Source organism: Canis lupus, chromosome 32 (genome assembly GCF_011100685.1).
Source record: "Canis lupus familiaris isolate Mischka breed German Shepherd chromosome 32, alternate assembly UU_Cfam_GSD_1.0, whole genome shotgun sequence".
Lineage (NCBI taxonomy): Eukaryota > Metazoa > Chordata > Mammalia > Carnivora > Canidae > Canis > Canis lupus.
This window is the reverse complement of record NC_049253.1, coordinates 37729862-37754372: the sequence shown is the minus strand read 5'-3', so window position 1 is coordinate 37754372 and position 24511 is coordinate 37729862. Positions and strand designations below refer to the sequence as shown.

General features: G+C 34.8%; 1 protein-coding gene across 7 annotated transcripts in view; it reads left to right on the top strand.

Moving 5' to 3' along the window:
- Window positions 1-2007, top strand: part of MRPL1 (mitochondrial ribosomal protein L1) — a 140269-nt gene extending 138262 nt beyond the window's left edge. For 5 of the 7 annotated variants that reach the window (XM_038582347.1, XM_038582345.1, XM_038582344.1 and 2 more), the window contains one exon: window positions 1697-2007. In XM_038582347.1, the coding sequence (XP_038438275.1) occupies window positions 1697-1815 (119 nt within the window). In that variant the 3' untranslated portion in view covers window positions 1816-2007. The remainder of the gene's footprint in view (window positions 1-1696) is intronic. The other 2 variants (XR_005382931.1, XR_005382932.1) reach the window with 2 other exon arrangements.
- Window positions 2008-24511: the final 22504 nt, after the last annotated feature.

Below are 24511 nucleotides of genomic sequence, written 5' to 3'. Positions count from 1 at the left end.
GTCTCTCTTTGTTGAAGTTCTCCTTGTGTTTATTTATTCTTCTGAGTGAGCATCCTTATGACCATTACTTCGATCTCTTTATCAGATAGATTACTTATCTCCATTTCATTAAGGTCTTTTTCTCAGGTTTTTCCTTGTTCTTTCATTTGGAACATATTTCTTTACCTCCAAATTTGGCCTGATTTTGTGTGTTTCTATGTATTACTTGAGGGACTGGTAGATTTGTTACTTTCTTTGGTTTCTACTTCTGTAGGCAACAAGATTTGTTGGCCATGTACAAGATTTTCTGTGGTGCTTAGCTGTAGGAGGGAGCCACGTACGTGCTCAAGGGATATACCCTGTGTGGGCTTCACACACCTGCCAGCTGTATGTGGGGTGCTTATCTATTTGTGGCATGGTAGGAATGAAGGAATGGGGATGGGGGTTCACCTGGCTGACTGTGTAACAGGCTGTATTTTTGGTTGGGGCTGCCCACTTGGCTGGTTGTGATTTGACTGCAACACAGCAGGGTAGTGGTACATGGGACTCTTGACCACCAGCTGTGCTGTGGCTATGGCATGTGGGGGCAGAGCATGCCCGGTGGCACTAGTAGGTTAAAGTGGCATTGCCAACATGACTCTTCCAGCATTAGCATTAGCGAAGTCAAATGATATTGCAAAAATGGCCTCAACCTGCACTTTCATCCTCAGAGAGAGAGTCTCAATAGGTTCCTGCATTCTAGCAGTTGCTTTAAGATAATAAGTGGGTTTCCTTCACATATGGTCTAGACACTTCTCAAACTGCTTCTTTGGCACCAGTTGTGGAGTGAGTGAGTTTGTGTGTGAGCCCTTTAAGAGCAAGTTCTCTGCTCTTCCCAGTTCTGGGGTTCTGAATGCACTGTTGGTTTTCAAATTCATATATTTTGGGAGCTCATCTCTCTTGTATAAGACACAGTGGTTGGGATGCCTGGTGTGGGAGACAAAGCCCTTGGTCCTCAGGGAAAAGTACTGTATTTTTGAGATCCCTCCTAATTGTTGATCGCCTTGCCTGGGATGGTGTTTTTGCAGAGTGTTGTCTCTGACTTTCCCATGTGTCTCAGTGCAGCCCTTTTATCCGTTGTTGTGGAGATGCTGCTCATCTAGTCTTCAGGACTTTTTCGAGGAATTTGTTCCATATATAGTTGTAAATTTATTGTGTCTGTGGGAGGAGATGAGTTAAGGATCTTCTTAAGCTGTCATCTTGAACTATCTCCCATCTTTTTTTTTTTTTTGACAATTTAAATGAAGTGCCTTAATTGTTCTTATGAAAAGCTATTTAATTTTTAAGGAATTGTGCTAAATGTTCAGTAACACAAAGTAGCATCAGTACTGTTTCATATAAATATTTAGAATATGCCATCAAATGTAAATATCACCACCTGCTCCCTTCACTTTCAGCTTTGCAGTAAAATAAATTCTGGGTGGTCATTTTCTGGAAGAGAGAAATGAATATTACAGAATATGTAGTTTTAATGATAAAACTCTAATATGCTACAGTACAGTTAGTTTGTCTTCTACTTTAGAGATGAGATGATCTTTATAATTCACAGTATTAATTCAGTTATATAAATACTTTTCAAGTAGAAAATATAACATGAGTTTTAAAAGGTTTGTTGTACGTTTCTATTTGCTCATTATATATCTATGAAATAAAACAAAAGTTGATTCTTTGTTTCCAGGACCTTTCGTGGTACGAGCTTTCCTTCGTACTTCAACAAGTGAAGGTTTATTACTAAAGATCAAGCCATTGTTGCCTAAAGAAGTAGAAACCGAAGAAAGTAACAAAGAAGATGCGTAAAAAATGTTATATTATTAAATTATTTTCAGTGGATTAAGAAGCAACAGAGAAAATTATAAAACTGTATAATTTCTATATTTGGTGTCTTGTTATTTCTCAGTCATCGTGTTTGACAGTGAATTTTAACACTTGGAAAATCTTACAACAACACTTTCCAAAATAAGCAAATAAAATTTTCTCTCTCTGAACCTATATTTTAAATCCTATTAAATTGTCTTCTTTAGAATTTAGATTCTGCATGCTGGTAATTATAGTGGCAATATCTAGCTTAATAACTTTCCCTTGAGAGCCATACTGTCTGGGGAAAAGTAATATTCTCAATTTTTGTAAGATAGAGAATGGCAAGTCGTGAGCTATATCACAAATTTGACTATTTTCTTTTTTTTTAAATTTTTATTTATTTATGATAGTCACACAGAGAGAGAGAGAGAGAGGCAGAGACACAGGCAGAGGGAGAAGCAGGCTCCATGCACCGGGAGCCCGACGTGGGATTCGATCCTGGGTCTCCAGGATCACGCCCTGGGCCAAAGGCAGGTGCCAAACCGCTGCGCCACCCAGGGATCCCAAATTTGACTATTTTCTAAAGAAAAAGTCTGGCAAGTGTTCATTCTAAGAATTTTAAATGTCACTTGTGATAGCGTGAACATAGAAAATGACTAAGACATTAAAACATGTGAGTGGGAAATCGTTTTTCCTTTTAGGAATTAATTTAAAATATTTGTGGGGTTTTATAATGACAACACTATATAATTTAATGGTGCTTTATAATATACATATAGTGTATAGTGTTTTCACTATACTTCATATACTTAACCTCATTTGATCTTGAATTCCTTTACTTAACAGCAAGTAATAGGTTTGGATAGTGTTTGTTGAATGAACATCCCATGATGTGGATAGAACAACTTCATTGAATTGGAGAAGTATCAGGCTAGGAAGTTGAGTGTCTTTCATCAAGTGTCCATTTGCAAAGTGGTGTTGGTCTTTATGTATTTACTGGCAGGTGACAAAATGGAAAACATAAGGATAAGTTTGAGATGCAGTTGCCCACTGTCCTTTCTTTGGAATGATTTCCTTTACCCAAAGACTATCCTCAGACTTTTCTTTCCTTTCCTTTTCTTTTCTTTCCTTTTCTTTTCTTTTCTCTTCTGTTCTTTCTTTTTCAGATGTTCAAATGCTGCTTCTTTCATGAAATAATAGCATTGATAAATTTGTTGGTGGGTTTTAGTAACACCCACTTTGTAAAGAGTATTTTGGCAGCTTCCAAATTGTTTTTGAAATAGAAGTGGATGGAGGAGTCCAAATGACTGTGAGCAACCATTGTACCTTAGTAAGCTTTTTTCCACAGGAAAATTAAAATTTGAGGGCTATTTACCTAAAACAATTTTAACATTAACTATAAAATAGTAATAGCAGTTATCTTCTGAGTGCCTACTACCAGCTTATGCTTTATATGCATCCTCTCATTTCATCCTCATAACAGTTCACTGAAGGAGGGTTGGTACTCCTACTTACAGATAACGAAATTGAAACCTCTGTGAGCTCCCCTAAACTAAGACTCAAACCTAGATCTGTCTGATTTTGAAGTCTGTTCTCTTAACCATTAGGGTATTTTATCTCCTTTTTATATATTCTAAGATAAATTGGACTGTTTAACTGAACAGTTTAAAATTGTGAAAACATTGGATAATTATGTCTTAGTATCTCTGGTTATGGCAGAGCTGATGTGAAGAAAGTAGAAATAAAAGGGTTAGAAGGAGTGGTATGAGAAAAGAGTGGTGTAGGTTAGGGAGACAAAAAGATATTTACTTGTTTTCCCCAGTTACTATCTTTTGAAGGCTTACTGATTAGTCATTATTTGAAGATCCTAATTCAGAGTAGAAGCTGTATTTTATATTTGTGGATCTTATTCTGATGAGTAGATTAAGTGTAGTCTTATGATGGAAAGTTTTAAAAACACTAATAATTATAAAAAATCTCATAATCCTACTACTCAGAGATAACGAGCATTAATATTTTGGTGCTTTATATTGTCTTTTTCACTTGACAGAGAGACAGAGAACATACACATGATGCTATAAAGTAAGCATTTTTCCATATTATTTGAAATCTCATGTGGAAAGCATCATTTTAATGGTTGAGCAATATTCTATCCTGTCCTGTAATTTATGGAATCATTTCTTAATTGTTGGACATTTAAATCACTTTCAGATCCCCCTTCTCTGTTATTTACAATGCTTTGGAGAAAATCTTTGAGTGTAGTTTATTTTCCTCTCTAGTCCTAGCAGTGACATCCCTGGGTTAAAAGGTATGATATGGCTAGAAGTCTTAATTGTGTCTTAAGTGCTTTTGTGATCAGAACAAACCAGAACAAGGAAGTATGGTTGGAAAATTTGCTCTAGGCAAGAACATTCAAGGGTTTTATTAACATTAAGGGATAAATTATTCCCTACTCTTTCATTAAGCTTTTTTCCTTTTGGCTAACTAGAACTAATGTTGAGTGTTTATAATGATATGTTTCTAGAAAATAGGATTGTACTAGATTACCCTTAATGTAAATGTCTTTCTCTTTTGCATTATTATTACTATCATCATATTTTCATAGAGAACAGAGAATTAAATCTTACATTTAAAGAGATTAAAACCTTAAAAATTTTATATTAAATACCAGTGATATTCAGACTTTAGCCTGTATTCAAATCACCTGGTGGGCTCACAATCACGAATCTCTGGGCTCTGCTTAGCAGTCTTGGGTGAACCTTTAAAATGTACATTTCTAACAAATTCCCAGGTGATGATGTTGCTGTTTCGTGGATAACACTTTGAGAACCCCTGTTATTTTCTATTGGCTTTTTAAATTCTGGCTAGATAAAAAACATCTTTGGCTGTGATACCACAAACAGTTTATTTAAAAACTCCACGGGAGGGATCCCTGGGTGCCTCAGCGGTTTGGCACCTGCCTTCTGCCCAGGGCGTGATCCTGGAGTCTCGAGGATCAAGTCCCACATCAGGCTCTCTGCTTGGAGCCTGCTTCTCCCTCTGCCTGTGTGTGTGTGTGTGTGTGTGTGTGTGTGTGTGTGTGTGTGTCTCATGAATAAATAAAATATTAAAAAAAATAAAAACTCCAGGGGCACCTGTCTGGCTCAGTCGGTAGAGCATGTGACTCTTAATTTCTGGGTTGTGAGTTCAACCCCTGTGTTGGGTGGGCATGGAGCCTACTCAAAAAAAAAAAAAAGTCACAGGTAATACTGATGCACCGGGATCAAGAATCACTGGTAGGGGATCCCTGGGTGGCCCAGCGGTTTAGCGCCTGCCTTTGGCCCAGGGCGCAATCCTGGAGACCCGGGATCGAGTCCCACATCGGGCTTCCTGCATGGAGCCTGCTTCTCCCTCTGCCTGTGTCTCTGTCTCCCTCTCTCTGTCTCTCCTGAGTAAATAAATAATCTTAAAAAAAAAATAAGTTGCAATTTTAAGAACAGGTAATAAAAAGCTAATGCACCAAATTTAAGAGCCAGGACTGGGATATCTGGGTGGCTCAGCGGTTAAGCAACTGCCTTGGGCTCAGGGCATGATCCTGGAGATCTGGGATTGAGTCCCACATCGGGCTTCCTGCATGGAGCCTGCTTCTTCCTCTGCCAGTGTCTCTGCCTCTCTCTGTGTGTCTCTCATGAATAAATAAATAAAATCTTAAAAAAAAAAAAAGCCAGGACTAATTTATAGGTTTTTGATTTATCTCTGTGTGTAAGTAATTTAAATTCTGGGTTCTCAGTGTATGAGAAAACAATTCAAAATCTAGGATCTTTCTTCTGTAAAATAAGGACATTGTAAAATGGTACCACTATGCTTTTCTGACAAAATATTTTTTGCAGGTGGCATTTCACGTTGTTATAAGTTATTTAATAGAACGTTAATTAATATTACTAATATAAACATACATGTAAACATGAATTTAATGGTATTAGGATTATCACATGAAGGACCAGATGCTTTGCCTGGAGGGGGAGGCAGGCACTTATTCAATAGTGATTGTTTTTCTGTAGCAAGCAGTTAATAACAGTGTACAGTAGGTGGCGATCATAAGCTTTCATGCAACTTTTAAATAGCCTTTGTTTATTGGTAAATACTTGGTTTTTTCCTTTGGCTATACAGATAAAAAAGCAAAATTATTATATAGACCACTTGGAGCTTTGTTTTATAATGAGTTTTTTATTTGTTCATTTTAATTCTGTTTTGGTTATACCATGGAGTTTGCTTTAGTTGTCACTGTAAATAGTGCATTTAGAATTCTTTTCTTTGTTTTAAATTTTATTATAGAATTTTTCAAACAGTAAATTTTAAAAAATAAGGAAAACCTGTTTACTTACCACCCACCTTCAGTAATTATCAGCATTATGCAGTTGTGCTAATTACATCTATCCCTTTCATCTATCCACCAGCCCCCAGTTTGTCCTTATGCCTACTAGAGTAATTAAAAGCAAATTCTGAAAAATCCCATGTATCATATATCTTAACCAATAGTGTCTTGAGAATAATGAAGCTATAATTACAAGAAGGTTTTAGGTCTCAGAACCCAATTTTTGTGTGTGCTACTCTGGCCATTGAAGGCATTCAGTTTTTATTAATTTTTTTCATGTAATACTGGGCAGATATCTATATATTTTTCGTGTAATAATGGGCAAATATCTATTTCTATTGCTCTGAGAACTTAGTAACATAATTAGCTATAGAAGGTGTATATAAGGGCAGGCCGGGTGGCTCAGCGGTTTAGCACTGCCTGGGGTGTGATCCTGGAGACCCAGGATTGAGTCCCATGTCGGGCCCCCTGCATGGAGCCTGCTTCTCCCTCTGCCTGTGTCTCTGTCTCTGTCCCTCTCTCTCTCTCTCTCTCTCTCTATCTCTCATGAATAAATAAATAAATAATCTTTAAAAAAAGGTGTATATAAATATCAGTACTTCAAAAAATAAGGAAGAAGTTGGTATCCTCACTTAAATTTTTATTTTTGAATCAAAATCTAAAATTAGAAATATAACTATTATAAGGAATCGGTTGAAATAATATTTTCATCTGAACATATCCAAAGAACAAAAAGTTTTACTATATAATTTTATTTTAAAAAATAGAGGAACATTAAATAAGCGAAGCAAAGGAGAAAGAACACAGTAAAAAATATAAAGAAAACAATGACCCATAATTTCTTAAATAACCAGTTAACATTTTGTTGTACTTCCTTTTTTTCCTTTTCTCTATGTGGAGGTCTCCTTTTTCCCTGAAATAGAGTGGCTATGGTCATGTTGGGTACAGAGTAGAAGAGAGACTTCTTGGCTCCCAAACTGCCAGCACTTTAATCACTTCCTTTTGAAAAAAGGCAAGTAGAAACAATCACTATTTACTAAATGAAAGGTTTAATACTTTCTGTATCTCATCACATGTTACATAAATTTTATATTTTTGTTTCCTAAGTTGGTAATTGGTTTAATGAAAATTAGTTTATACATTTTTTAAAATATAAAAAAAAACAGTGTTTCCCAAAGGGCAATAAGTATCTACCATTAGCGGCACAAGAAATCAATTTCAATAGTAAGTAAACCACATTTTATTTTATTTTATCTTTTTATTTTTTATTTTTTTAGTAAACCACATTTTAAATGAATATTTAAGTGTATCCTTAATGTATCATAGAAAAATATAACATCTAAAGACCATGATTTCATGGATATCATGACATGGGATGATATTACAATAGGTATTATTTATAAAGTCCATTTGAAAACATTAAATTATATAAATATTTTAATCGTATAAACTGTTTTCCACAGTGGCTGTCTTATTTTATATTCCCTGCAGCAAGGTATGAAGCTTCCAGTTTCTTCACATTCTCGATAACATTTAGAATTGTCTTTTTTCTTATAACCATTTCTAGTCAGTGTGAAGTAGTTATACATATTTTAATTGAGAAAATGAGTTTTTTGCTAAGAAACTATTTAGGTATAAATGATAATAGTTTTTAAATATATGCCATTGCAAGATGGAGCTTGGATACTCTGAAGCTCCAGAAATAGAGCTGTAACTAATATAGATTTTATAAAGAAGTAAGTTCTGGCACAAAGTTAAGCAAAACTTAAATGCAGTGTACTCTCTTACAAATTAGTTGTAACCTCTTTATTGAGTGTATTTACATCCAGCTGTATCAGTTAGCATTCTATAATTACTGTCAATGGAAACTGACTGACTTAAACAGAGACGGGATTAATCATAAGGATTTGGGATGATTCACAGAACTTAAGGAAAGGCCAAGGAACTGGTATTGGGAAAGGATAGGAAGCATCTCATGGAATCTAAGTAGCAGGAACCAATGGACAGTTTCCTCAGCTACTGAATCAGCTCAGTCTTCTGACCTTGTGTCATTCCACTCAAGATTTAAGTTCTCAAGGCAGAGAGTCTGCTTGGCCTAGTTTAGCTTACACACCCACTCCTTGGTCAGGAAAAGACAGAATTGATCATTTCACTGAAAATGCATTCAGTAGGGTAAAAGAAAGTCCTCAGGTGAACATTGAGGTGCTTTTACCAAAAGAAGTGGCTATTGCGTGTTGGGCATGAAAACCAATAGATGTGTACTACATTAGGTTACTACAACTTGGATGGATATTTAGGAAGAATCAGGAGCACTGATGGGAGGGTTAACAAATCTTTAAGGCCCGTTCATTCTTTGAATTTTTATTAAATATCTCTGATTTCTGTGAAATCAGTAACTTTCTATGAGCTCAAAATATTTCTTACTCAAAGTATTTTTAGACACATAGTAGATATTCTTTGCAGAAAAAAGTGTCCATTTATTTTTTGGAGGGGAGAAATGTCCATTTCATTTTCATTTTGTTAATTATAAACACATGAACAGATTCCCATGGTAAAAAGATTCAATCAGATCAAAACTTTCTGTGAATCGCCCACCCAACCTCTCTGGTGGCTCCATGTGAATCTTCTATACTTATACAAATTCTGTTCCCACATGTATACAGTCAATTGCCTGTGGCATATGGATTAAAATCGACTGCATTATACTATATTTAATGTTTTACAATTATTTTTTTACTCAATATCCGGAGCATTATTCTATGACTACTATATTTTTTTAAAGTTTGTATGTTGCTCCATAATATGAATGTACCCTAATATATATATTACCATATGTATATTACCAGTCCCTATTGATAGACATTTAGGTTTTTTCCAATATAACATTTTGATGAACATAATTATTATGTGTGTCTTTGTAAGTATGAGCAAGTACTTCTCTAAGGTAGTTTGCTAAAATAATATAGTGATTAAGACCACAAACCCTGGAGTCAAACTAAGGATTTAAGTTCCAACTCTGCTATATATGGTACATTGTTGTTATTGTCCAGTAATTTTAAGGCAAGTTTCATTGCCTTAAACTCAACAAATTCCATGCAGGATAATTGAAAAGAAAACTATTCTAAGGCATACCATATTCAAATTGTTGAGAACCAGTGATAAAGTGAAGCTCTGAGAAGCAGCCAAAGGAAAAAAAGAAACATTAAATATAGGGATATCAAGATAAGAATTACTACTGATTTCTTGTCAGAAAAAATCAAGCTAAAACAAGGAATGGGATGATAACTTTAATATGCTTTTTTAAAAAGTTGATCTAAGAGTGGCTCAGTCAGTTGGGCATCTGACCTTGGCTCAGGTCATGATCCCAGATTCCTGGGACAGAGCCCCCTGTGGGGCTCCCTGCTCAGCAGGGAGTCTGCTTCTCCCTCTCTCTGCCCCTGCCCCCCCCCCCCCCCGCTTGTGCTCTGTCTCTTGCTTTTTCTCTCTCAAATAAATAAAATCTTTAAAAAAAAAATAATCTAAGATTCTATGTCAAATGAAAATAACCATTAAAAAGGAGAGCAATATAAAGACATTTTGAGGCAGACAAAAGCAAAGAGTTTATTTCCAGCAAACCTGAATTACAAGAAAATTTACAAGTTCTTCTAGAGGAAGAAAAATTATACCAGATATAAACCTAGTTCCATACAAATGAATGAAAAATGCCAGAAGTGGTAAATACGTGGGAAAATATGAGATTTTTTTTCACTTTTATCATTTAAAAAATTACCTTTTAAAAGCAAATGTAACAGTGTATGGTGGGGTTTATGACAGTTTGAAGTAAAATATGAAAATAATAGCATAAAGGTTGGCAAGTTATATATGCATATCATTTCAGCTGGGTACAATTTTCTGTGTTCATCTGGTGTTTTTTAGTGGTGAAATCACACAAAGTCAAATTTAACTTATAGTAATTTTTTTGTACCGTGTTAGAACAAATTTACATTGTCAAAAGTAAGCATTATAGTAGAACTGACCTTACAGTTCACTGAGTATGACAAAAGTTTATACACATGTGAGCACGATGAAAATCAAAATGCAGAATATTTCCATCACCTCAAAGAGTTTAGTTAGTGCAATTTATACTAATTCCTGCCTTTACCTCAAGCAACAGATTTGCAGACTGCTCTAGACTTTCATATAAATGGACCATAGGATTGACGCATGTATTTTATGTTTGGCTTCTTTTGCTCAGGAATAATGTTTTGAGGGAATCCCTGGGTGGTTCAGTGGGTTGGCACCTGCCTTCGGCCCAGGGCGCTATCCTGGAGTCCCGGGATCGAGTCCCACATCGGGCTCCCGGCATGGAGCCTGCTTCTCCCTCCTCCTGTGTCTTTGCCTCTTTCTCTCTCTCTCTCTGTGTCTATCATAAATAAAAGTAAATAAATAAATCTTTAAAAAAAAAAGGAATAATGTTTTGAAATTTATCCAAGTTGCTATATAATATATATCAAATATGGTGTTCTTTCTTTTTTTTATTATTGCTGAAATATATTCCCTCATATAGATACGGCAACTGTATTTATCCATTCAACAGATGGGTATTTGTGTTGTTTCCAGTTTGGGGCTATTATGAATAAAACTGAATATTCATGTACAAACTTTTTGTTTTTATTTTGGTGGACATTTGCTTTCATTTCCCTTGGATAAATAATGGAACTGCTAGGTCTTATGGTAACTGACATTTTTCTCAAGAAACAACCAAATAGGTCTACAAAGTGGTCATACCATTTTATACTCCCACCAGCAACATCTGAAAGTTGAAATTACTTAATATTCTCAGTTGGGTTTTTCATTTGTTTAATTTTAGCTATTTTAGTGGGTGTGTAGTGGTATCATTGTGATTTCAATTTGCATTCCTCTGATGACTAATGAGCTTTTCATGTGCTAATTAGATGTTCTCATATCTTATTTTGTAATTAGAACAAGGTGTCTGTTCAGATGTTTTGCTCTTTAAAAATTGGGTTGTCTTCTTACTGAGTTATGAGTATTTTATATAATTTGATTTCAAGTCCATTGTAATGTATATGTTGCAAATATTTTCTTCCAGTTGTGCTCTAACTTCATTTCTTAGTTATGTCTTTCAAAAAGTGGAATTTTACAACTTTCATAACTATTTTATTTTATGTTTCTCATATGGTTAATGCTTTCCTTCCCCAAAATTGCAAAACTTTTTTCTATATTTTGCTGTATTACATTTCTTCTATAAGGTTTATAATTTTTATCTTATTTTTTATTATTATTTTGGGGGGGTTTATAATTTTTTGGGGGGGTTTATAATTTTTAACCTTCATTTTTAGGTTTCTGGCTTATTTCAAAAAGATTTTTTTCCATGGTATAATGATTGAAATGCATTTTTTCCATGTAGATACTTAATTTTTCTAGCACCATTTGTTGAAAAGACAACAAGCCATATTTGGCTTGGTCAAAATTAATTAATCGTATATGTATAGGTATGTATTTGAGCTCTCTAATATCTGTCTGTATATTAATACCACACTGTCTTGATATCTATAATTTATGGTAAACCTTAAAACCAAATAATGTAAGCATTCCAACTTTGTTTTTCAAAAAAATTTGTTCTGGGACACCTGGCTGGCTCAGCGGTTGAGTGTTTGCCTTCCGTTCAGGGTGTGATCCCGGGGTCCTGCTTCTCCCTCTGCCTGAGTCTCTGCCTCTATCTCTGTCTCTCAGGAATGAGTAAATAAAGTCTTTAAAAAATTTTTTTTTTTGTTCTGGCTGTTTTAGGCCTTTTGTTTTGTTTTGTTTTGTTTTTTTACGATTATTTATTTATTTATTCATGAGAGACACAGAGAGGGAGAGAGGCAGAGACACAGGCAGAGGGAGAAGCAGGATCCATGCAGGGAGCCCAGCGTGGGACTCCTGGGACCCCAGGGTCACGCCCTGGGCTGATGGTGCTAACCTTAGCTGAGCCACGGAGACTGCCCGGGCCATTTGTTTTCCTATATAAATTTTAGAATTGGCTCATCAATTTCTGCAAAATGGGCTATTGTATTTTGATTGAGATTTTATTGAATATGCATTTGAATTTAGATAGAACTGGTATGTTAACAATATTGTCTTCTAACACCTGTTTAGTATCTGTGTTTATTTAAATATTCTTTAATGGCTCTTAGCCAGAGAAAGGTTGAGGAAGTTCTTTCCTATTTCTAGTTTGCTGAGAATTTTTTTGTTATTGTTGTTGTTCATGATAGGTGTTAAATTTCATCAAGTGCTTTTTCCACACTTATTTAGAGAACCATATGGATTTTCTTTTTTAGTTAACATGGTGAATTACATTGCTTGTTTTCAAATGTTAGACCAACCTTCTGCTCCTGAGGTAAATCCCATTTGGTCATGTGGTCATGCTGCATTATCTTTTTTATATGTTGCAACTTGGAATTGATAAGATTTTATTAGAAACTTTTCCAGCAAGGTTCAGGAGAAATAATGGTCTTTAATTTTTTTTAATTTTATATTTTAGTAATAGCTTTATCATCAGGGTAATGATTCAAAATGAGTTGGGAAATATTCCTTCTATTTTCTGAAACTTTCAGTAAGATAACTATTATGTCTTCCTCAAATTTGGATAAATGTTACCAGTAAATCCATCTGGAACTAGGATATTTTTTGTAGAAACATTTTAAGTGACTAATTTAATTTATTCAAATGATGCAGGATTGTTCAGGGTTTTTTTAAAAATATTTTTTTGTCAGTTTTGGTTTTGTCTATTTCTTCTAAAATGTCAAATTTGTTGCAATAAATGTGCTTAAAGTATTTCTTTATTATCCTTTTAATATTGATATGGTGATGCCCCTCTCTTCTATACTGGTAGTTTGTGTCTTCTCTTTTTTTCTTGATTCTTCTAAGCTAGAAGTTTATTATTTTATTGATCTTTTTTAAAAAGCAGCTTTAAAAAATTTTAAAAATAAAAATAAATAAATAAATAAGCAGCTTTATATTAATTGATTTTTCTCTGTTGTTTATGCAGTTCATATTTAATTGAAAATTTTATAGCAGCTTTATTAAGGTATAAATGACATACCATACAATGCATCCATTTGGAGTGTACAGTTTTGGGTTTTCTTTAGCATCTTCACAGTTGTGCAACCATTACCATCATCAATTTGAAAAATTTATAAACCCCAAAGGCAATTTCCTATCTATTCATTCTTCATTTTCCTAACATGCTTTCCCCAGCCCTAGGTAACCTCTAAACATTCTATCTTTTAAAAATTTGCCTATTCTGGACATTTCAAATAAATGGAATCATATAATATGTGGTCTTTTGTGACTAGCTTTTTCACTTAGCATAATGTTTTTAAGATTTATCTATTCTATAGCATGCATCAGTACTTCATTTATTTTTATTTTTGAGTACTTTTCCATTGTATGACTACATCATAGTTTGTCCAGTCAACAGTTAATGGACATTTGGATTGTTTCCATTATTTGGCTATTATGAACAATAGTACTACAAACATTTGTATACAGGTTTTTGTACAGACTTTAAAAAAATTCAATTTAATTAACATATAGTGTATTATTAGTTTCAGAGGTAGAATTTAGTGATTCATCAGTCTTATGTAACATCCAGTGCTCATCACATCATGTGTCCTCCTTAATGTCCATCACCCAGTTAGCCCAACTCCTCACCCACTTACCCTCCAGCAACCCTCAGTTTGCTTCCTATAGTTAAGAGTCTCTTATGTATGGACATATGTTTTAATTTCTCCTGAATATTTACCTAGCAGTAGAATTGCTGGACCAAATGGTTACTCGGTGTTTTGTCTTTGGAGGATATACTAGGCTCTTTCCCAAAATGACTGCATCATGTTATAATCATTTTTGGCACATGTAAGGATTCCAATTTCTCCACATCGTCACCAACAGTTGTTATTATCTGTTTGTTTGTTTGTTTGTTTGTTTTTTTAATTATAGCCATCTTGGTGTGAATTTGTATCTCCTTGTAGTTTTGATTTGCATTTCCTGGATAGTTAAAGATGTGCTTATTGGACATTTGTTTCTTCTTTGGAGATGTGTATATTCAAAATTTTTGCTCATTTTTTAACTAGGTTATATGTTTGGTTTTTTATTGATGTTTGGGAAGTCATTATGTATTCTAGATACAAGTTTCTTATCAGATAAATGTTTTGTAAGATTTGTCTCCCATTCTCTGAGTTGGCTTTTCACTTTCTTGATGGTGTCCTTTTTTTTTTTTTTTTTTAAGATTTTATTTATTCATGAGAGACACAGAAAGAGAGAGAGAGGCAGAGACATAGGCAGAGGGAGAAACAAGCTCTATGCAGGGAGCCCAACATGGGACTCGATCCCAGGTCTCCAGGATCACACCCTGGACTGAAGCTGGAGCTAAACCACTGAGCCACCCACGCTGCCCCAATGGTGACCTTTGAAGCACAAAAGTTTCTACTTTTGATGATGTCTGATTTGTCTGTTTTTGTTGTTATTTTTGTGTTTTTTGGTATTTTTTTAAATATTTAATTTATTTATTCATGAGAGAGAGAGAGAGAGAGAGAGAGGCAGAGACACAGGCAGAGGGAGAAGCAGGCTCCCTGTAGGGAGCCCAACATGGGACTCGATCCGGAGTCTCCAGGATCACACCCTGGGCTGAAGGCAGCGCTAAACCACTGAGCCACCCGGGCTGCCCTGTTTTTGGTATCTAAGAACCCTCCTTTTTTATCAAGTTCATAAAAATTAACACCTGTGTGTTCCTCTAAATATATTAATAGTTGTAATCTTACATTTAGGTCTTTGATTCACTTTTAGTTAAATATTTATATGGTGTTAGGTAGGGGGTTCAACTTTATTCCTTTGTGTATGGATATTTGGTTGTTTGACCACCATTTATTGCAAGGACTGCTCTTTTCATCTGCCAGTGGTCTTGGTACCCTTGTTACAAATTAAGTGACTATAAATGTAAGGGTTTATTTCTGGACTTATTTTGGGTCTTTTAAGTTTCCATACAAATTGTAGGATCAATTTGTCAATTTTTGCAAAAAGCCAGCTACAGTTTGTGTGTATGTGTGTGTGTGTGTGTGTGTGTGTGTGACGTGGGACATTTTTTAACTTTTATTTTATTTTATTTTTAAACATTTTTTTTGTGAGAGGGAGAGAGAGAGAGCACATGAGCTGGGGGAGGGAGGAACAGAGGGAAAGGAAGACTATTGCTTTCTTAACCCCATTTTCTCCCGGGGCCTTTTGTTTTTTACTGTGGTAATTTGCACAGCACTGTGATTTTTAGGAATAATTATGCTGGGTTATAGAAGAAATGACTGCTTAAGATGGGTACATTTTATTTCATGTAAGTTATTCCTTAAAATCAATTTAAACAGAAATTAATAATTCTGGGGCTAAGTTATTTAAGGTGGTAAAATAATTTCTTTTTTTTAATAAATTTATTTTTTATTGGTGTTCAATTTGTCAACATACAGAATAACACCCAGTGCTCATCCTGTCAAGTGCCCACCTCAGTGCCCGACACACAGTCACCCCCACCTCCCTCCCACCTCCCCTTCCACCACCCCTAGTTTGTTTCCCAGAGTTGGGAGTCTTTCATGTTCTGTCTCCCTTTCTGATATTTCCCACTTATTAGTAAAATAATTTCTTACAGTAACTTTTATTTAACAAAAAGCTTCTGAAAACTTACCCTTTGCAAGATTTTTAAGTATCTATCATAACTTCTAATGAGTAGTTAAATCCATTTTTTCCACCTCCACTAGTCTTATATAAATCCATTTTTTCCCACAAACATTTAATTATTCTTTTCTCTTAAATTGTTTGGTAAAATGGTTCTGCCCTTAGTATTATTTTCTTTAAGTTTTCAAAAAGTTACTGATAATTGCCAATATCTGACCCTAAAATTTTAACTGTCGACTGTGTCACACATATTTACCAATAGTTGCTTTTTAATCCTAACTACAATGTTCCCTTTCTTTATCTTCATTTAAAAATAAGGGGTTGATTTCAACTCTTACTCTTCTCCCAATATTGCCTACAAGGTAGAAAGCAATTTTGCATAGATTAAAAGCCTAAATTAACCGTTAAAAGCAGATGGACTTGTCAAATCATCTCAATGGATTCATTGATAATTCAAAGGAAAAATAAATCAGAGCCTTTGTTACATGTCTGTAGTTTGGGAGAAATCCTCTTTCAATGAGAAAGCTAATCATTTAACAAATATATGTTCCCATGGGAAAATAATGTTTGAGTATAACAACGATAACTCTCGATATTTTAAAAGAATAAAATTAAAAACAATGGGAACCTTTGAGTTCCTACAAAAAGTAATTAAGACATGGTGTAAGTTTGTTTTTAGGATAGTATATAATTTTGAAGGAGTGTTTGAGACTTATAGCTGAGTTTTAATATTAAGGTCAGCAAATATCAATGAGCATCAAATTGTGAAAACTAAAATGACAAGGGTGAGTGAATAATGCTGTCATTTTTTTCCAAATTTTTATTTTAATAGGTCTGTCTTGGATGGTTATAGATGATACTAAGTTTCTTCTGATTTGGCGATAGCTAGAAATAGCGATATGTATAAAAATGAGTGAACATTCTCTTAAAATACACATCTTGTCAAAATGAACTTTTTGTTGATAAATTTTAGCTTAAATTTTAGTCTAGATGTAAATTAGGAAACCCTCACTCTCATTCTCCCATCAGATGCTGTTCATTTTTTTTTTTAAGATTTTATTTATTTATTCATGATAGTCACAGAGAGAGAGAGAGAGAGAGAGAAGCAGAGCGAGAAGCAGGCTCCATGCACCGGGAGCCCGACGCGGGATTCGATCCTGGGTCTCCAGGATCGCGCCCTGGGCCAAAGGCAGGCGCCAAACCGCTGCGCCACCCAGGGATCCCTTTTTTTTTTTTTTTCTAAGATTTTATTTATTTATTCATGCTAGTCACAGAGAGAGAGAGAGAGAGAGAGAGAGAGAGAAGATGCTGTTCATTCTTTATAGCTCTTGTTAAAATTTATTTGTATGTTCATTTGTTTAATGCCTATGTCTCATGTCTGACTGTCATGTATATATTTTTTACCACTGTATATCCTGTACCTAGCACCATGCCTGGCATATAGTATGCACTCTTGAAAAATTGCTGAATGACCAGATAAATACAGTGCCTACACCTCAAAAGTCAGCCTTAATTCCATTCTGACTTAAGAAATAACTTGAGCAAGTTACCCTCTTTCTGCCTTTTTTGCTTTCCATGGTATAGTAAATAATAATGATATCTTACATATAATACATTGCATCTCTATAATAGTAAAAGCATTTTTATAGCATTCACTGAGTATTCACTATATGCCAGGTACACTTCTAGGTATTAAGGATATAGCATTGAACCGAAAAAAAGACAAAAATCTGTGCATTTAAGGAGCTTACATTTCTAGTAAGATCTGTTGTTTTGTTTTGGTCCTCACAACAACCATATGTATTATGACTTAATAATTTTGATAAAAAATAATTTTGATAATGTGCAGTGGGTAGGACTGGTATTATTATTAATTTACTAATGCAGAAATAGAAACTTGATAAAGTTTTTACTCCAGGTCAATCAACTAGTGAGTCCAAGCACTAGATAATGTCCAGTGTTTTTCTTCCTCCCTTAACTCCTTATCTATCGTGTAGGAATTTTTTTACCAAAAATAAGATCCAATTTATTCAACATCTCCTGCAAAATATACTACATAAATACAAAGTGATGGCATGATTCAAGTTTTTTATAATTTTGAGGTATAATTGACATACAACATTATATTAATTCCAGATGTACAATACAATGACACTCTCTCTCTCTCTCTCTCTCTCTCTCTATATATATATATATATATATATATAGTAAAATGATCGCCACAGCAAGTCTAGTTAACATCCAATCATGATTCAGTTTTTAAAGTGGTTTAAAAAACTACAGCATTTCAAGATACCTTAAATCCAAAGAAAATTAAAAATTTAAGCTTGAATTCCTCTGTTTAGGAATTCTGTTATTTGTGTACTTCCTGACTCTTATACCTAGACTATTGACAAGTTGGAGCTTCTTATTGTTAAATGTTCTAATACTGTATATTAATTAGCATGGGACTCAAGGCAGTGCCCATAAGTGGATGGCGTAGTAGTTGCTAAGCAAGGGAAATTATTATGCCATCTGCTGCTCTTATAAGATGTGTTATTACCCAACTCATTTTCTGAACCCACACACCAAGGCACCACAAGTAATATAAATTATAGTAGCTTGTACATTTTTTGGCTAAATAAGCAGTTTATAAGAAAAAAATCCCCAACTTTTTGCTTCTTGACAATTTCAGTGGCTGCCTTGAGAATTTTTTTTTGTCCTTTAAACTTTGTTTTCATGAGATAATCTTTTACTAGATCATCAGATATCCCATATTCAAACTTAAACAAGAATTTTTCTTTTGGGGGATCCCTGGGTGGCTCAGCAGTTTAGCGCCTGCCTTGGGCACAGGGCATGATCCTGGAGTCCTGGGATCGAGTCCCACATCAGGCTCCCTGCATGGAGCCTGCTTCTCCCTCTGCCTGTGTCTCTGCCTCTCTCTCTCTCTCTCTCTCTCTCTTTCTCTCTGTCTGTGTATCTCTCATGAATAAATAAAATCTTTAAAAAAAAAAAGAATTTTTCTGTTTTAAGTTTACAGATTCTCTAGCATTGAGAGTAAACTATAGGGAATCTGGTATTTTATTTCAAGCACTTCGAATTCTAGACAGCATTAAAATGCCCCCAAATTTGCTGGGGCTTGCATAGAGGAACCTAGATATGAAAAGTATATGTATCTATTTCACAGAAATTCCAAAGTATTTTTTTTTTTAAATCTGCCCTAAAGGTTATGCTTTAGATATACTTTATTTGACCTTTTATCCTACTAAAGGGTTAGATTACCATAGAAAAATCCTTCTCAAAGTGTATTTCTTAAAGATATTAACAAGTATTATTGGGAAGAAGGTTTCTGTAATCACATATGATGAAAATGCTAAAGAGATTTCTTCACCCGACTTCTCAGAATCTTTAATATATTAATATGTTAGTGCATATTATATAATCCCTATATAATTTTCATATTTTGCCACAGAATTTTTTCTTTTCTTTTAAAAAAAAAGATTTTTATTTATTTGAGAGAGGAGAGAGCTCATGAGTGCAGCGGGGGTGGGGGTGGGGAGAGGGAGCAGCAGACTCCCTGCTGAGCATGGAACCCAATATGGGGCTCACTCCCAGGACCCCGAGATCATGACCTGAGCTGAAGGCAGATGCTTAACTGATTGAGCCACCCAGGCACCCCCAGAATTTTTTTCTTAGGAATGTCTTGTGAGACTAATGTTATTCACAACACAATTTATCTCAGAGTATATGTTAGTATTTGCATATAGCCTATGAAGTCTGTATTTGCTACTGGTTACTCCTCAATCCTCTTCCCTCTCTGGGCACTCTCAGTTGTACCCATGGCCTTAAATGTCACTTGTAGTCTGATGTTGCCCCAATATGCAAATCTACCAGCATTGTCTCCTGAGCTCCACATCCATGTGTCCATCTGCCTACCTAGCTTTTCCAACCTGGGTATTGAGGCCTTCAGAATCAGTTATCCAAAAGTGAACTCAATATCTTCCTCTTAAATCAGCTCCTCCAGCTCCTCTCCTATCTTATTAAAGATCACTAATATCCACTCGGTTGCCCAAGCCATGTGCCTGGATCCATCCTTAAGTCTTGCCATTCATTTCTCTTTTCTCATCCAGCCATCAATGTGACCTAATTATCCCAATTCTATGTATCTCTTAAATAAGTCCACTTCAAATTGCTTCTAACTTAAGCCTTCATCATCGTATATTATACAGATTGCTGAAATAGCCCTTTAAATCAGCACTGTTCAATGTGTGACCCAATACAATGCCAGCCACAAACCCAAATCATGTATGTAATTTTAAAATTTCTGGTAGCTGCATTAAAAATGCAAGATAAAGTAGGTGAAATTAATTTTCATAATATATTTTTAGTCCGATGTATCAAAAATACTCACTTCAACATATAATCAGTATTTTATATATATATAAATTATTGATATTTTACACTATTATTTTTATACTGAGTTTTTGAAATCCAGGGTGTATGTTTTACTTTCAGCCATCTCAATTTGTGCTGACCATATTTGAATAGCTCAATAGCCACACGTGGCTGACAGTTGTAACGTTGGACAGTAGAGCTCTTAAGTTGTTTTCCTCTCTATAGATTCTCCCTTTTTACCCCATTTTCCCCAAGGAAGACAGTGTGGTGTATCTGATTGTATCACTCCATTGTTGAGGATCCTTGGTTGATTGCACGTTGCCTTGCCCTTCAATACCCACAATAATAAGCTGTAACTTGCCTTTCTAGCCTTATCCCATTTAACCCTACTCTAAGTTCCATGCATACTGATTTATTTGAGGTTGTTTCCCAAAAATACCATGCTTTCTGTCCTCTAGCTTTTGTATGTGTTAGAGTAATTCTTCCCTACCACTTTGCCAGATAAATTCCTGTTCAGGTCTCACATTTAGGTGTTTAATCCATTTTGAATTTATTTTTGTATGGTGTAAGAAAGTGGTTTAGTTTCATGTTGCTGTCCAGTTTATCCACATTATTTGTTGAAGAGACTGTCCTTTTCCCATTAGATATTCTTTTTTTGTTTTGTTAAAAATTAATTGACTCTATAGTTGTGGGTTCACTTCTGGGTTTTCTGTTCTGTTCTGTTGACCTGTGTGTCTATTTTTGTGCTGCTAGTACCATACTGTTTTGATTAATATACAGGTTTCTAATATAACTTGAAGTCTGGAATTGTGATGCCTTCAGCTTTGCTTTTGTTTTTCAAAGTTGTTTTGGCTATTCAGAGTCTTTTGTGCCTCCATACACATTTTAGGATTGTTTGTAGTAGCTCTGTGAAAAATGGTATTGGTATTTTGATAGGGATTGCATTAAATTAGATTGCTTTGGGTGGTATAGACATTTTAACAATATTTTTTCTTCCAATTCATGAGTATGGAATGTTTTTCCATTTTTTTGGTGTTATTTTCAATTTCTTTCATCAGTGTTTTATAGTTTTCAGAGTACAGGTCTTTTATCTCTTTGATTAGGCTTATTCCTAGGTATCTTACTGTTTTTGGTGCAATTGTAAATGGGATTGATTCCTTAATTACTCTTTCTGCTGCTTCATTTTTGGTGTATAGAAAAGCAACAGATTTCTGTACATTGGTTTTGTATACTGTGATTTTACTGAATTTGTTTATCAGTTTTTGGTGGTCTTTCAGGTTTTCTAGATACAGTATCATGTCAGATGCAAGTAGTGAAAGTTTGACTTCTTCCTTGCCGGTTTGGATACCTTTTATTTCTTTTTGTTGTCTGATTGCTGTGGCTAGGACTTCCAGTACTATGTTAAATAAAGTGGTGAGGTGAGGTGAGAGTGGACATCCCTGTCTTGTTCTTGACCATAGAGGGAAAGCTTTCAGTTTTTCCCCATTGAGGGTGATATTAGCTGTGGATTTTTCATATATGGCCTTTATTGTGTTGAGGTATGTTCCCTCTGAACCTACTTTGTTAAGGGTTTTTATCATGAATGGATGTTATACTTTGTCAAGTTCTTTCTGTGCATCTATTGAAAGGATCATACGGTTCTTTTATTAATGTGATGTATCACAATGATTGATCTGAGAATATTGAACTACACTTGCATCCCAGGAAAAAAAATCCCACCTGATCATGGTTAATGACTTTTTTTTTAATGTATTGTTGGATTTGGTTTGCTAGTATTTAATTGAGGTATTTTACATCCATGTTCATCAGGGATATTGACCTATTGTTCTCTTTTATAGTATAGTCTTTTTTTTAAATTTTTTAAAAAATTTATTTATGATAGTCACACACAGAGAGAGAGAGAGAGAGGCAGAGACATAGGCAGAGGGAGAAGCAGGCTCCTTGCAGGGAGCTCGACGTGGGATTCGATCCTGGGTCTCCAGGATCGCGCCCTGGGCCAAAGGCAGGCGCCAAACCGCTGCACCACCCAGGGATCCCTATAGTATAGTCTTTATCTGGTTTTAGCATCAGGATAATGTTGGCCTCATAGAATGTAATTGGTTCTTTTCCTTCCTTTTCTGTTTTTTGGAACTGTTTGAGAAGAATAGGTATTAACTCTTCTTTAAATGTTTGGTACAATTCCCTTGTGAAGCCCTCTAGCCCTGGACTTTGGTTTTTTGGGAGATTTTTGATTTCTGATTCAGTTTCTTTGCTGGTTATGGGTCTGTTCAAGGTTTCTAGTTCTTCCTGTTTCAGTTTTGGTAGTTTGTATGTTTCTAAGAATTTATCCATTTCTTCCGGGTTGTCCAATTTGTTGACATACCGTTTTTCATAATATTCTCTTATAGTTGTTTGTATTTCTGTGTTGTTATTTCTCCTCTCTCATTTATAATTTTATTTATTTTGGCCCTTTCTCCTTTTTTTTGGATAAGTTTGGCTAGAGGTTTATTATTTTTATTATTTTTTTTCAAAGAATCAGCTCCTTGCTTCATTGATCTGTTCTGTTGTTGTTTTTAGTTTCTATATCATTTATTTCTGCTCTAACCTTTATTATTTCCTTCCTTCTGCTGGCTTTAGATTCTGTTTATTGTTCTTTTTCTAGTTCTTTAGGTATAAGGTTAGATTGTTTATTTGAGATTTTTCTTGTTTCTTGAGGTAGGCCTATATTGCTATATACTTTCCTCTTAGGACAGGTTTTGCTGCATCCCAAAGGTTATGGACTATTGTGTTTTCATTTTCATTTGTTTCCATGTAAGTTTTTATTTCTTCTTTGATTTCTTGGTTGATGTTTAGTAGCATGTTGTTTAACTTCCATGTATTTATGGTCTTTCCAAATTTTTTTCTTGTGGTTGACTTCTAGTTTCATAGTATTGTAGTCAGAAAAAGTGCATGGTATCATTTAAATCTTTTTGTATTTGTTGAGGCCTGTTTTGTGGCCTAATATGTGATACCTTATGGAGAATGTTCCATGTGCACTTGAAAAGTCTTTGTATTCTGCTGTTTTAGGATGGAATGTTCTGAATATATCTGTTAAGCCCATCTGTTCAGTGTGTCATTGAAAGCCATTATTTCCTTTCTTATTTTCTATTTAGATGATCTATCCATTGATGTGAGGTGTTGAAGTCCCATACTATTATTGTGTTATTACCAATTAGTTCCTTTATGTTTCTTATGAATTATTTTATATATTTGGGTGTTTCCATGTTGATTGCCTAAATATTTACAATTGTTATATCTTCTTGTTGGATTGTCCTCTTTTTGATTATATAATACCTTTAGTCGTTGTCTTAAAGTCAATTTGTCTGATATAAATATTGCTACTCTGACTTTATTTTAATGTTTATTTGCATAATAAATGTCACCCACACACACACACACACACACACTTTCAATCTGCAGTTGTCTTTCGGTCTAAAATGAGTCTCCTGTAGGCAGCATATAGATGGATCTTGGGTTTTTCTTTGTATCTATTCTGACACCCTTATCTTTTGATTGGAACATCTTAGTCCCTTTACATTCAAAGTAATTATTGATAGATATGCATTTGTTGCCATTTTATTACTTGTTTTCTTATTGTATCTGGAGGTTTTCTCTGATCCTTTCTGGTCTTTATCATGTTTAGTCTCTCCTTTGGACTTAAAGAGTTCCCTTTGATATTTCTTGCAGGCTTATTGATGAGCTCAAGCTCGTTTAGTTTTTGTTTGTTTGGGAAACTCTTCATCTCTCCTGTTCTGAATAGATAGAGGATAGAGGATTCTTGGCTGCAGATTTTTCCCATTTGGTACTGTGAATATATCATGCCACTCTCTTCTGGCTTGCCAAGTTTCTGTTGATAAATTTCCAGCAAGGCTTATGGGTTTTCCCTTGTATGTTAAAACTTCTTTTGTCTTTCTGCTTTTAAGATTTTTTATCATTTTATTTTGCAAATTTATACAATATGTCTTGGTGTTGGTCTGCTTTTGTTGATTTTGATGGGATTTTTTCTGTGCCTCCTCATCTGGATATTAGTTTCCTTTCCCAGATTTAGGAAGTTTTCTCCTATTATTTCTTGAAATGAAGTTTCTGTCCCCTTTTCAATCTCATTTTTTAAAATCTTTTTTAAAAAGATTTTTAAATTTATTTATTCATGAGAGACAGAGAGAGAGAGAGAGAGACTGAGACACAGGCAGAGGGAGAAGCAGGCCCCATGCAGTGAGCCTGACATCCCGGGTCTCCAGGATCAGGCCCTGGGCC